This window comes from Leopardus geoffroyi, chromosome E1 (assembly GCF_018350155.1).
Source record: "Leopardus geoffroyi isolate Oge1 chromosome E1, O.geoffroyi_Oge1_pat1.0, whole genome shotgun sequence".
NCBI classification, from domain to species: domain Eukaryota; kingdom Metazoa; phylum Chordata; class Mammalia; order Carnivora; family Felidae; genus Leopardus; species Leopardus geoffroyi.
The window spans coordinates 53,777,330-53,791,557 of NC_059330.1; the positions used below are offsets into that span (position 1 = coordinate 53,777,330).

At 55.0% G+C, this 14,228-nt stretch overlaps 1 protein-coding gene across 1 annotated transcript in view; it reads right to left on the reverse strand.

Annotated features, from left to right (window-relative positions):
* Positions 1 to 1,494: 1,494 nt before the first annotated feature.
* SDK2 (sidekick cell adhesion molecule 2) overlaps positions 1,495 to 14,228 on the reverse strand; it is a 266,290-nt gene continuing 253,556 nt past the window's right edge. Inside the window, 1 exon segment of the mRNA XM_045489616.1 lies at positions 1,495 to 5,679. Coding sequence (XP_045345572.1) covers positions 5,326 to 5,679 — 354 coding nt within the window. The 3' untranslated portion in view covers positions 1,495 to 5,325.

The window sequence follows — 14,228 nt, forward strand, 5'->3', positions numbered from 1 at the left end:
ATGGCTAAGAGTGCAAAAGAACAGTTATTTCTTTGAAAATTGCACCGGATGCTTTGATAAAAGAAAAGTGGCAAAAATAAAAGGGCGTGTTACAGCAGAGAGAGAGAGAGAGAGAGAGAGAGAGAGAGAGAGAGAGAGAGGAGAGAGAGAGAGAGAGAAGGAGAATCTCAGGCAGGCTCCGCACTGTCAGTGCAGAGCCCCGTGCGGGGCTCAAACTCACCAACCGCGAGATCTTGACCCAAGCTGAAATCAAGGGTTGGACGCTTAATCGGCTGAGCCACCCAGGTGCCCCCTTTTGCTTTGTTTTAAAGAAACAGACTAGAATTCGCTGCCCATGCACGATGGCTGTGATTCATGTAAGAAAGACAACAGGGAGCTGTATACACGGAGACCATGCTGAGAAAAAGCAAAACGCCATGGCCCAACATTAACAGATTGGTGAATGAATTTGCATTTGTGTTTTAAGTAAAAATGAAGTGTCTAAGAGTATATTTTTGTGTATTTTAAGTTCCCTGCTTTAATTGTGCTGCGCAGCCTCTTGCACGAATGTCTGATGTACGTTATATAGCAACGTAGACTATTTAAGTAAGTGTATTCATCTGGTGGCATTATACAATTAAAATCATTTTTCCTTCGTTCTCTTTCTCCTGTTTGACTCAATGTATGTGAGAGAAAGGTGGTATCATGTCAATAGCACCACACGCATAAATGCAACGATTCAAGCCCTCACTTAAGCCCTGGGTGCATTGACTAGGTTAGTTACACTAAGCACCACAGTGGTTCTTACTAAACCAACCTTAGCGTCTGGGGTGTGGCTGGGTAGGAATGAAAATGAACACGGGGTGGGCGTGGGGGGCGGGCACCTGGGTGGCTCTGGTGGTTAAGCGTCTGACTTCCACTCAGGTCACGATCGTCATGATCTTGAGGTTCATGAGTTCGAGCCCTGCATGGGGCTCTCTGCCTGTCAGTATGGAGCCCACTTCGGATCCTCTGCCTCCCTCTCTCTCCGTCCCTCCCCCGTCTCACACACACACTCTCGCTCTAAATAGACAGTAAAAAATACATAAATAAAAATAAATGAACACGGGTAAGGAACTTGCCTTAAAATAACGCAGAGGCAGCACGCATCTCTAGAGCCAGACTGCTTTAGTACAAACTCCTGCATTTCCAATTCTCAAGGGCAAGCAAGCCCCTTAAATTCTCCCTGATCCGGCTTCTCTGCTGAAGGTGTTGTCATGAGCATTCCCCGAGTTCATCAGTGGAAAGTGATAACAGCAGTGTCTCGCAGGGCGTAAACGCCACACAAATGTTAGCTATTGTCATTGCCAGCATTATCAATCGTTATCATTTGGCCTCTAATCCGGTATAATCCGAGTGGCTATTATCCTAAAGGTGTAAAAGAAACAAAAGCCCGCACTATCATTTGAGCATGATATGAAGGTAGGGGTCCCCAGTTACTTTCCCAGAAGGAGAAGAATAAATGTTGCTTCAGAATTCCAAAAAAAAAAAGTTTATTTATAAAATACCGACAAGTTTGACAGGCCATGGGACATCTCGTGGTATATATTTCAAATCAATTTCTTTTTTTACCTTTCATTTAAAAAATAAACCTGCTAACAAGCTATATGACATATAGATATATATTTTTTCTTACAGATAGACACCTGCCACGATGAATATTCTCCCCACAGTTCTTCATTATATCTTTTAAATCAAAAAAATAAAGATTTGTGTTGGTTTTTGTTTTTGGAGTCTGTATGTGTAAAGAAAGGTAACACGTTTAAATGCTTTTGGTTATTCTTACGGAAACAAAGAGAAGGGGGGTGGTCCCAAGAGGGCATCTGTGCTCCTGGTGGCGGCCAAGGTTGCCACTGGGCAGGACCATACAGAGGCACTCAGATCATCAGGTGGCTGCTGCTGGGGGCGGGTCCCCGTCCCCGCTCCTGTCCTCCAGCCCCTCACACCACGTGCACTACGGGGAGGGGAAGGAAGCCCCTGCCCAGAGTGGGCTCTGGGAGGCTCTGGCACCTTTGAACGCTCTGCCCAGGGAGGTGTGGGCAGAGACAGAAGGCCTCGAGACAGCGTGCTCTGGGCGGGGCAGCTGGAAGTGTCCGTGCTTCCTCTGAATTGGGGCAGTGTCAGGTGAGGGGACGGGACGGGCGGCCTGGGTTTGCAACCCCCCTGGGGCCCTGGGAGAAAGGCGCTCTGGAAGCCGAGCAGCTTTTTGGTTCATCTTGGCAGTCTGGGCGAGGAGCTGGTGTGCACGCAGGGGGCGTGGCCACGAGGGGGAAGGGCAGTGCTGGTGTGCCCAGTGTGGGCTGCTGGGTGCAACACCAGATTTCCCGAGGGCATGACGAGGCAGAGCCAGAGGACACACAGGTGTCCTTGTGTCAACCTGCTTCAGGTGGTCACAGAGGGGCCCTGGCATCGTCGGCCCAGGAGCCCAGAGGTCGGGGAGGTTCCCTGTTACCTACGGGCAGTGCCCGGCACATCCTAATGCGACCGGGTGTCTGGTCAGGGGTCGGGAGCCTCCACTGCCCTGGCAGATATGTAAATGAGGGCAGAGGTGTCCTCTTAGAAATCTAGAGCTCTGTCGTGGAGACCTGGGCTTCCAGATGTGGGTGGGGCAGTGGGGCAACATTTTGGGAGGGTGGATATGAACTCAGGGCTGGATTTTCACGTTGGGCACAGCCTGCCTTCTGGCTCACACAGCGTCCTCGCCAGTGCCTTCTCAGACTCCCACGTTTGAGCGGGAGTGACCCCGGCTGCCTGTGCCTCACAAAGGACAGATGAGCCACCAGAAGGAGTCGCAAGCCTGTTTGCGGACACACATCCGTGCATATCTGTGTGTGCATGTGCGTGAGCCCAGGCGTGCACGGCCCTGTGCTAAGTGTGCGTGGGTGTGTCGGCGTGGGGGTGAGTGAGCGCGTGGGGAGGGGGAGGGCGCACATCTCGGTGCACTAGGCAGTCTGTGAAAGGCAAAGGAAATCTGGCCTCGCGCACACACGCACACACACGGCTTCACGCGTCCTGCTCCTCCCCCCACCCCACCCCACTCCCAGATTCCTCACTGGGCTGGGCTACGTGAATTCCCTACTGCAAACTGGGAACTTCCGCAAATGGCTAAACGCACAGCAGATAAGGAAAGGGATGAGGTTGTTAAAAAAAGATGAGATGAAAAGGAGGCAGCACGGGGAGATCACAGGCGGGTGGCTGCGGATGTGTTGCCATGGAGACACCAGATGTGTACAGGGCAGACCTCAGGCCTGTGTCCTCGTGGGGGTGCTTCCCTCCCAAGACACCCCGGTGGAGAAGGCGGCGTCTGGGCCCCCTCTGCGGAGACACCTGCCAGCGCTCCCGAGGGTCTGGGAGGTATGTCCTCCCCTCGGGCCCCTGGCCCTGCTCCCATCCCCCTCACCTGAGTGGGGGGCCCGTGGGGCCTGGTGCAGAGCCTCGCTTTCCTTGGCTTGCTTCCCAAATCCCCCTTTCAGACCTCCTCTGTTTTCCTCACCCCCAAGATGGGGCCTGCATTCGGCCCACTAAGAGGCCCCACACCGCACCCGGTTTCTTCCTGCCGGACCACCTCCTCTCCCAGAGGCTGCTGCCCACCCAAAAGCACGCGGCTGGGCCAGCTGGGGGCACTCGGGGAATTGGACAGAACGGTTCCTCCCTCAATCCCTTCATCCTGGGGCTGAAAGGAAGATTCAGGCCACTAGAAGTGGCTTTTTAAAAGAACATTCCTTAGACCAGATTTTGTGTGTGTGTAAAAGCTTTGCTTCCTGTCAGTTATTCTTGTCCTTGGTCCCATCTGACCTGCTCCTCCCGGCCGGCCTGGCTGTGCATCTTGGGAGCTGTGTGAAGTTTGGATGGGGCCCCTCCTTGCTCCGAGCCCTGGCTAGGCTGAGGCCGGCCTGGAACACATACCCTGGGGTTGGGTCTTTGACTCTTTGTAAACCAGGTGCTGGGCGGACGGTAGATTCTGGGCGCTCTGGCCTCTAGACCAGGGGCTTGGCCCACTCCTCGGGGCTTCCGTGCCCCTGTGCTCGGGACTGGGGGTGCTTTAGACGGGGATCACTCTGGGTTGAGAGCGACAGGGACACACATCTGGAAGTGAGTGTCCCGACTGGCTAGGACCCAAAGCGATTTCTCTTGGGAGAGGATCCTTAGACCCTTCTCCTTGCAAGTGCATGGGGGCCTTGTGTGTATGTGCCCGTCTCAGGAGGAAGGGGTGTGTCCGGGGACCGGGGACAGGGGTGTGTCTGCCTAGATGGCCATCCCTCACCCCTGCCTAGCTCCCCAGCCGGTGCATGCTGAACTTCCTTATCGAAGCGCCTTCCTTTCCCTCTTGCTTTAAGGAGGGTGCTGGTGGTACCTGAATTGGAAGGAAGAGGGAAGTTAAGCTTCCTTCTTACATTCTTGACTTCCTGCGTTAGGCCCAATTAGCCCAGTGATGCCCGGTCAGTGCCCTGTACTCTGTTCCCCGGGTTCAGCTCTCCTGGTCTGTGCTCAGGAAAGTGAATTCAAGTCAAGCAACGGCCGGGTTCAGTGGTGGTGTGGGGGCCTCTCCCCACCCTGGGGCCCTCTTCCTTGGAGTCACAATAAAAACTGTATGTAAGAAACAAGGAACTAGCTAGGCAGACTCTCACCCCTCAGTTGTTTTCCTTTTTCTAAATAAACCAAACGCTTGGTGGAGAAGTTGAACAAGGGAGGGGAGCGTGAGGAGCAGGCCAGGGGGACGGATTGAACCCCCAGAGGTCTGTCAGCGATGCAGGGGGAGGGCTGGGAGGGGTGTGTGTGGGGGGGGGGAGAGAAGGTGAGCTTTGCCCTCAGGGGCGCCCAGCCTTGCACGTCATCATCTAGCAGTGGGCCCAGGGCCCCCGCACTGGCGGAAGAGGCAGCTGTCAGGACTTCCAGAAGTTTCTCGCCCCCTGAGCACACTGCCTTACAGCTCTCCGGGCCTTAGCTTTCTCTCCCTCCCTCTGTCCCGCCTCAGCCCAGGCTGGGCCCCTGCAGCCCGACTCTGCGAAGTCCGTAAAGGCCCAGGGAACCCTACAATCTGGAGCTGACCAACTGTGGGCCACACACACACACACACACACACACACACACACACGTCCTCCTCTGGTGGTTTTCTTCTCCTCCTTCTCAACACTGTCTTTGCTGGCCCTGGAATCTCTGGAAAAATAAACTCAGGAGGTGAAAAGTTGACTTGGTTTCTCGGTGTTTTTGTTTTCTGGCAGGCAGTGCGGGGAGGGGCAGATGGGGAGTTTGGTGCTGTTTTGTTTTGTTTTGTTTTGCTCTTTCTTTCTTTTCCCCCTTCCGACGTCAAACAAACGATGAAAATCCTGCTATAGGAGCCCGGGGGCCGGGGGTGAGGCTGCTGGGGGGGCGGTAGAGGGTGCTCTGCTGACTCGGGGGGTTCGGGGGGTTTTGGGGCGTTGGGGTCCGACTGGCCTTGGGCCGGAAGAGGCCGCCCTGCTGGGCGCTGCTGCTGTTGGCGATGGTGGTGTGGTCCGGCTCGCCCGAGTCGCTCTCCGTGTAGCTGTACGCCTGGGCCCTCGAGATCCCCTTCTGCTGCCTCCGCCACGAGTTGTAGTAGGTGGGGTCGCTGATGTAGTGGTTGACGAAAGAGTGGGCCTTCTGGTGGGTTGGGTCGGCCTCGTACTCACTGTCGCTTCCCTGGGAGGACAGAGAATCGGGGAGTCAGGGGCCCCGCAGGGACGGGTCCGTGTGCCCAGGGCTGCAAGGCGCCAGGCGCCCTGGTTTGAATCTCCCAAGGCCTGGACTGTGGCCACCTCTCTCCCCCTCACTGCCCAGGGGGCATAATGCCCGGATGTGCCCACCTTCCTTGCCTTGGGAGCAGATCGTGGCGTTGACACACACAGCCTTGAAGGGACCCGATGTGGATCGAAGACCTGAGTTCTAATTCTTTTTCATTGAAGGGAACTTTATAGCACATGAAGTTAACCGTCTTAAAGTGTAAGATTCAGTGGCTTTTCATACACTCACAGTGTTGGGCATTACTCCGCGTGGCTCCAAAACATCTTCATTGCCCTGTACCCACTGGCGGTCGTTCCCCCTTCCTTCCCCCGCCCCCACTCCTGGTAACCACTTTCTATCTCTGTGGGTCTACCTACTCCGGACATTTCCTACGGGTGGGATCCTATAAAACGCGCCTGTTGTGTGGCCCCCTTCTTTTGCTTAGCATATCATGTTTTGGAGGTTGAATTCATCGTGCCTTTTCATTTTCTGCATTTCTGATGCTTTGACATCTGGGGCCTTGCTGATTCTGGAGGGGCTATGGCTCCTGGGGCTGGTCAATTTTTGGAGCTAGCGAATGCCCTTTCATCACCAACCGCTGCTCCTAATCACCCCAGGGGCCAGGTACCAGGCAACTAGGGACAGCCCCTGTATCCCAGAGCCCACTGAATTGATTCATACTAACCTAAGCCTGCTTCCATAATAAAGGCTCCTGCCCATGCGTCCCTCCTGCTTTCTCTGCCTCCGGGGGGACCCTAGTGCTTTCCTGGATGGCCCTGCATGGTGTGATGGGTCCCCTCTTCTTGGGAACTGTGAATAATAATTTTTTTCCCCGGGACAATCATCTCCTGATCTCCTGGCCTTGCCATACCTGAATAGGAACAAAGCCTACATTTTAGGACAGCTATTCCTGTAGGATGTACTGAGTTCCGATCTCGGTCTACCTCTGACTTACTGTGTGACTGGGGACAAAGCCAGGGCCAGACTTGGAGAGGCTCCTGGCACTGAATAATATTTTTTTTCCCCGGGACAATCATCTCCTGATCTCCTGGCCTTGCCATACCTGAATAGGAACAAAGCCTACATTTTAGGACAGCTATTCCTGTAGGATGTACTGAGTTCCGATCTCAGTCTACCTCTGACTTACTGTGTGACTGGGGACAAAGCCAGGGCCAGACTTGGAGAGGCTCCTGGCACTGAAAGGACGCTGGTGCTCACCCACATTGTGATCCAGAATAAAAGCAACATCCATTTATAAAATGAGCATGTGAAAAACATCAACAAAAGCTCTGAATTTCACACGATGATTACCCTGTAGCTTTCCCCGATAAATACAACATATTCAGTTTTTCTTAAAACTGTCGATAACTTTGGTGTCCTCACCATAGCTCCAGCTGCCTGAGGGGGAATCAGCCAAGAGTCAGGCCGGGTTGTGAAGTCAAACAGCGTTCCCTGGTTCGGATCTGAATCGTGGAGCTAAAAATATCATGTGCCCCTCCCCCACCCCAGGCTCCCAGCAATGTTTTGAGAACTAAGAAGAGGACAGATGGGAACACGCTTAGAACTCTCTGGAAGAGATGCGCTCTGATTTTAGTGAGGCTCAGAAGGCCTCGCTCAGGTCGCCGCGACCCTGCCCAGCTAATACATGGAGGCGGTAAATTTTATCACCTTCCTTTGGGTAAAGCTGTAGCAAGCAGACCCAGTGAACCCAATACCAACGAGTCTGGGATGACTAGCTGTGTCCTGCATTACAGGCAGAGCAAACGGAGAGTTGTTGACCTTGCCCCAAGGGGTCTGAGCTATGGGGAGGGGCAACGTGCACTTGCTCTCCGGAACCCCAAGTCCTGTAGGGCATCCAGCCCCTTCATGAGAAAGAGCTAGAATGTACAGAACTATAGCGGTGCCAGCCGCGGGAGCAGGTGACTGCACTGCAGTCAGGAGACTGCACTGAACTCTCACACCTCGGCCCCGTCACTGCTATTGCTCTGGAAGTGCCGAGAACACCAAGGCAGAGAGGATGAGGGTTTGCCCCAAGAGATGATGCGCTGGGAGACTCAGGTCTGCCTGATTTTCCAAAGCCCACACATGCTCCACCCCGCTCCTGCCTGGAGGTTACAAGATGGGAATGAGAGCCCTTCTAACCTTCCCGTGGGGATGACATACACCCTAGTCCATCTGCAAATTTACGTCATTTGCCGCCTCCCCTCCTCCACCTCATCCCTCCGTAGAGATGCTCTCCTTACCACCACCCTGCACAGGCTCCCAGGACCTCAGTCCTCTTGGCAGTAGAGACAATGGAAAGTCCCTCGGTGTCCCCATGACGCAGTGCAGCACAATACAAGCCCCTTTCTTTGCCTACTGCCCAGCTGCCAGCCCAGGAGGGAACAAAAGGGCAGTACAGACAGGGGCTCCATATGCCAAGAGTGGGGAGGAGGCTGAGGGCTGGGCACCCGATGCCTGGGGCTGCAGGGAGGCCGCCCAGAGGCGGGAGAAGTCTGAGCAAGCCATGGTGGATGCCACGAGGCAGGGGGCTGGGGGGGGTGGTGCTCTGGTGCAGGAGCAGCGAGGGTCTGTAAGTGTTGGGTGGTGGAAGGGGGCACCCCACACTTCTCTCTGTGGGACAGGTCTCTCCAGGAGGGCCCCCACCAACTGGCTGGAAGAGTTGGTAGTGTCATTGGTAGAGGTTCTAGAACTTTGGCCGGCCCCAGAAGCCAGTCTCCATCACCGACTCTGTCCCTCGCTAGCTAGCTAGGTAAAGTCTGGGACGCATCACTTGGCCTCTCTCAGCCTCGGTATCCTTGTCTTTAAAATGGGTAGATGCCTGCAGCTCACAGGGTGAAATGATGGAACGTTGTAAAAGGTGTTACTGGGGAGACAGCGAGGTGGGTCTGGGTGCGAAGGCCTGGAAGCCCCCAAGGAGGGATCAGAAGGAGCAGGGGTAGTGGAGGCCGACTCGATGCTCAGGTGGCTGGCAAGGAAGAAGAATGTTCAGCTCCCGTCCCCCAAAGTAAAGCATCACTAGGGGGGATGGGCCTCTCTGGTCCTCCTGTGGGCCCGGACCCCAGAGCCCATTCGTGCTAATGATTACGGTCGGCATCCCGCATTCGGACGGGGGTGGAAAAGCGACGGAAGCCAGAGCGGCAGCGGGGGTGGGGGTGGGGGAGGTGCAGGGGGCTGGAGGCGCGCCCGCCCCGCCCCCAGCTCTCCGCAGCCAGGGAGGCGGCCTTTGCATTTGCGCGGCTCTCCCGCTTCCCTCTCCTGGAACATCTGTTTCTTTTCTGCAGGGGGGTGGGGTGAGAAGGGAAGAAAGCGAGCGAGGGTGGGGGGACCCAGGGCGCCCATTCGGGCTTTCAACTCGCGCGCGTAATTGAATGCAGCTTCCCAGTAACCGACCCAGCACAAAGGGGACCTTTCACGGGCAGTCCCGCCAGGCCGCCAGGCAATCAGGCGACTGCTCCAGCTCCGGGCCTCTTAACAGCTCCTCAAAGCCACTCAATCAGCAATTACCGGGCCTGCGGAGGGGAGCGGAGGGGCGCGGGGAGGGGGTCGGCGGGAGGGACGCCCCGGGGAAGAGCCGGCAACAAAAGAGAGGGGGGCAGAGGAGAGCTTTTTGGTCTCCCGCTGTTGCCAGCACAGCGCAGGGACGTAGGGGCCAGGCAGGGTGCCCTCATCTTGCTGAATCTCCTGAAGTCTGGTGGGACTGTGCTGCCCCAGGTGACAGGAGGTCCCCTGTGCGGCTCCTTTGGAGGCTGGAAGCTGGAGTCGCCGTGGCCCAGGGGCTCCCTGCACCCGTCTAGGCTGAGGCCAGCTCTACCTCAGTCCCTTGGACGCCCTTCCCCTGGAACCAGGGGGCCTCTCCTGCGCATCAGAGGTGGGGGGATGTGCTGAGTGTCTCCCTCTCTAGAAGCCCCCACGAGGCGCAATTTTGTCAGGCATCTGGGCTTCTTGTACTAAAACAGCTAGAAATCTCCCAGGAATGTCCTTGTTCTTTCTTTCTGTCTTTTTTCTGTCTTTTTTCTTTCTTTCTTTCTCTTTCCTTTCTTTCTTTCTTTCTTTCTTTCTTTCTTTCTTTCTTTCTTTCTTTCTTTCTTTCTTTCTTTCTTTCCTTTCTTTCTTTCTTTCTTTCTTTCTTTCTTTCTTTCTTTCTTCTTTCTTTCTTTCTTTCTTGTTTATTTGAGAGAGAGAGAAAGAATGTAAGTGGTGGAAGGCAGAGAGAGAGAGAGAGAGAAAATTCCAAGCAGGCTCTGCCCTATCAGCACAGAGCCCGATGTGGGGCTTGAGCCCACGAACCGTGAGATCATGACCTGAGCCCAAATCAAGAGTCAGATTCTCACCAGACTGAGCCACCCAGGCACCCCTCCCAGGAATGTCTTTTTAAAAATGTCAGCTCAGCGGGGCCTGAGGCAGTGGGGATTGCCCCCACTTCTAAGCTCTGTGATTAAGGGCAAGCTACTTGGCCCCTCTGAGCCTCAGTGTCCCCAGCTGTTAACTGGGAATCCTGCAACTTGCCTGGTGGGGCGACTGGATTTGAAATGAGAACGTGCACAGTGCAGGACTTGGCACAAAGCAGGGGCCCCACATGTATCATTGCCTCTTTCCTCCGGGCTCCCTCTGCCCTGCCCGTAGTGTGTTTCTAGTTTGGCACAAGCCTGGGCTTCCTGGGCCTGTATGGGTCAGGCTAAGGAGAAGCCGGAGATGGGCCCCAGTGAATCTCAGACTCACGGCCCAACCCAAGAGGCGAACACTGATAAAAGACTGGAGACACTCAGAGGGAGGGGTTGTCAGAACCACTCAGCCAAACGCACACCTGCAAACCTGCACGGCTCCTCCCTTCTCTGCATGACCCAGTCCTGTTTGCACTCTGAGGCCCAGCTGAAATGCCACCTCCTCCAGGCAGCCCTCTGGGAACCTCCAGGAGGATGGGACCGTCCCCCAAGATACCTCAGAGGGCAGCACCCCAGGAGACAGGAAGCCTTTTGTTTCCCATTTTCCTCCTGAAAATTATGGCATGGCGCCGTAGAATTTTAATACATGAAAACACGTGAGTATTCGACGCACGTGGTCTTCCCTAATGGATCATAACGCAGTTAATGCAACGTCCCTGAGAGTCGGTCCTGCTCACCACTATAGCTGCCACATGGAAACGGTGCCTGGTACTGCTTAGTGGGTGCAGAAGAATTCGCTGTTGAATCAATGCAGCAAGGAAGGAATGAACGGGTCCCGAGGAGGACAAACCAGCAAGATGGTCACACAGGGCCCAACCCCAGCGTGGCGCACAATAGGTGCGTAGCGGGTCCCAGGTGGGCCTGGCTTCGTCATTGGTGGCTCCCTGACTCATGCAATAGATAACCCCGCCAGGCTTTGCAGGGGGCTGTGAAGGTTAAGTGTGCCATTCTGGAACAATCCCTAGAGTCATTCTTGGCCGCCGGGAAGGGCTCCGTAAACATTCACCATTAATGACTGGGTGCTCAAAAGTGTTACAGAAAACCTAATTTGTCCTGTCTGTTTTCTTACTTTTCCACATAGGCTTAATTTCACTGCAATGGGTTTCCTGGGGCTGCCCAGGAAGTCACAAAGACTGAGTATTTATTAGAAGAGGCATGCCCTGGGCTGAGAACTCCTTTTCCATTGAGATTTACTTGTGTGCTATATAATTTTTCTCCCATACTTGGGCTCTTATTTTGAAAATGACGCTGGAATGCAGCCATGCTTTGGTTTCAGAAATTCTATCAAACAAGCTATGGGTTTTCAAACCTCAGCCTTTGTTTCCTGCACCCCCACCCCCCACCCCCAGCCTGGAAGCCCCTTCACCAACACCCCTCTGGGGACAGCCCTCCCAGCCCCAGTCTTCCCACAGCCCCGTTAAACCACTTCTTAACATCTTGTCATGCGCGTTTGTTTATAAGCAACGCGGACTTTTGTTTATTACCCTATCACAGGGAGAGGGCCGGGCAGATTTCTGCCAATTTTGGGTTGTCACTTTTGGGTGGTCTGACTTGGAATAGAAACCAGGCAGCATATGGAAAAGTCACTCTCAGAGGATGCAGGGGGAAGGGTATACTTCAAAAAGTCAGGCCCTCATTCTCCAGAGCAGTTGAAACGGGGCCGGGGGGGTGCCCATGTGCCTGCTGACCCTCAAGGATGCCCCTCCAGAAGCCATCCCATGCGGGCGGGCTGGGGAGCACCCGCCTGGAGCCCCAAATTGCAAGTCGCGGTGGCTGATGGTCTACACAGCAGACACCGGCTCATACTTGAGCCGCATCTCACAGAGGTGAGCGGGTAGTAATCAGTGCTTATTTATGTTTTCAGCAAGGGCATCGGAGGGAGACCAGCCGCTCTGTGTCCATGTCTGTCCCCTCCGGCCCACGAGCAGCTCCTTGGAGGCAGGGTCATGTCTCCATCACCTCTCTGTCCCTGGAGTACAGGCTCAAGAACTGAGTGTTGAGGAGAAGTCAGCGTGTGCCCCCTGCCGCACCCCCCCCCCCCCCAAGTCGCCCTCTCTGCCCTGGGCGGGGGCGGACATCAGGCCTCCTTAGCTGTTAAGACACAAAGTTTGATGTGACCCCGGAGGCAACCAGGCAAGGCTTCCGGCTGAAGCAGGGCCCTGTCCTCTGTTTGCTGAGCCTGTAGGGGCAGAGTCACAGAGCAGTCTGCTTGGGGTTCTCTCGGTGACACGCAGGGGCTCAGGGTGGTGGCTCTTTCCCAACAGGTATGGAAACAGTTCAACATTTTGACAATGGCACACTTAACGGTCCTGGCGCCCTGGGCCTGGGGGACGTGAGCGACTGATGGCTGAATAGTCCCGGGGGCCTCCTGATCCTGGCACCTCTGAACCTTTGAAGACAGGCTTGAGTTGTTGTTTGTGTTTAAAGAAAATCCACAGTTCTTTGTTCTCAAGAGTGTCTCATCAGCTGGTTCTGAAGGCCCTTCCAGGAGGGTCTGCCACAAGGGTGACATCACCAGCTTTGGGACAGGGTAGGGCCGGGGGGCCAAGCTGGGCTCTGTGTCAGAAGGCCCGTGTGCAAGGTCTGCCTCTGTGACTCAGGCGCTGGGATCCTGGGTTTGCACCTTCTGGCTGTGGGGCCTGAGCCAACCCAGCGGAGCTCTGTGAGCCTCAGTTTCCCCATCTGGACAAAAAACATAACACAAAGGCCGCTCGGAGGCTCGCTGTGATTACAAAGTGGTGAGACACATGGGATGATGGGTGCAGCCCCAGGCGGTGTGGCCATGGCCATCAGTGTCACTCTGAAGGATCGCTCTGAATGTGTGCTTCTGGCCTTGGTCTAAAAGGAACAGCTTTACAACTGTGAACCTCTGCGTCTCTCTCTTGCTAGCCTACTAGGTCTGGACTAGCTTGGCCAGCTTCTCCAATGACCCTTTCATGCCTGACACCAGTGTGCAGAGTGCCCATGCACCATGTGCCAAGAAGGGCACCGGGGAGGTAATAGACCTCAGGACGGTCACAAGTCCCTGACTTCATGGAACTTTGCTTTCAGAATAAGTAAACTCGACTCAACCCTGCTGCGCTCCAGATCAAACCCCAAACCATCCTAAAGTCCACAGGCGGAGCTCTAGGCCCAGGCTGTGGTCCACTGCTGCCCCTGGAAGGGAACGTGGGTGTTCTGCTGTGACAACTGGCTTCTGGAACCGGGAGGCCTCCCCTCTCCAGGGCACGTGCTCCCTGAAGGCGACTGGTTCCAGATGGCTATGGAAAGTGCATTCAAGCGGTGGGCTCGTGTCGAACAAAAGACACCAGTGGCAAAGTGGGGGAGTCTAGGGACTCTGCCCGCCTTGAGTGGGCGTGACGGAAGTAGGATGGTCTTCAGATGAGGTTTCTTCTCTCAGCAACTCCTTCGAGGTGGGGGTGGGTGGCTGGTCTCAGGGACCAGCTCCGCATCCTGGGGGAGGCTCCTCCCGACTCTTGAGGAGATGGCCCTGGGCCATCTGAAGACATCTGGGCAATGTCTTTTGCACTCAGAGGGCTCCCTCCCTGAAAGGTCAGTGCCCAGCCAATGAGTGTGCATGAATGATGCCCTCTATAGAAGGATGAAGGAGGCTGATCAAAGCAGGAAGGAGAGTCCCCCCTGCTGGCCACTGCCTTTGCTCTCCAGAGACAGGAGTGTGGCTTAAGGGGCCTTCTGTTACAGCCTCACGGGCTGTATTTTTTTGAAATTTACCTTGAGTGCCTAGAGCCTAAATGCCCATTGCCATTTTGGGGCGAAAGAAAGAAGAATCATGCTTGAGTGAAGCATGGCCTCACAAGTCCCAGGATGCATATGGCCGCAGAGAGTTAAAACACTTGTAACAAGACGCCATAACCTGAATTGTGTGAGTTCCTGTGTCAGCCAGGCTAAGTTGGGGTCTCTGTCCCTGCCAGCTCAGAGCTGGGGTGTTAGCTCCAGCCTTGTTTGCTCTGCCAAGCCCATCAGTAACCCTGGAGCTGAACAAAACAGCAGTGAGCCAGAGGC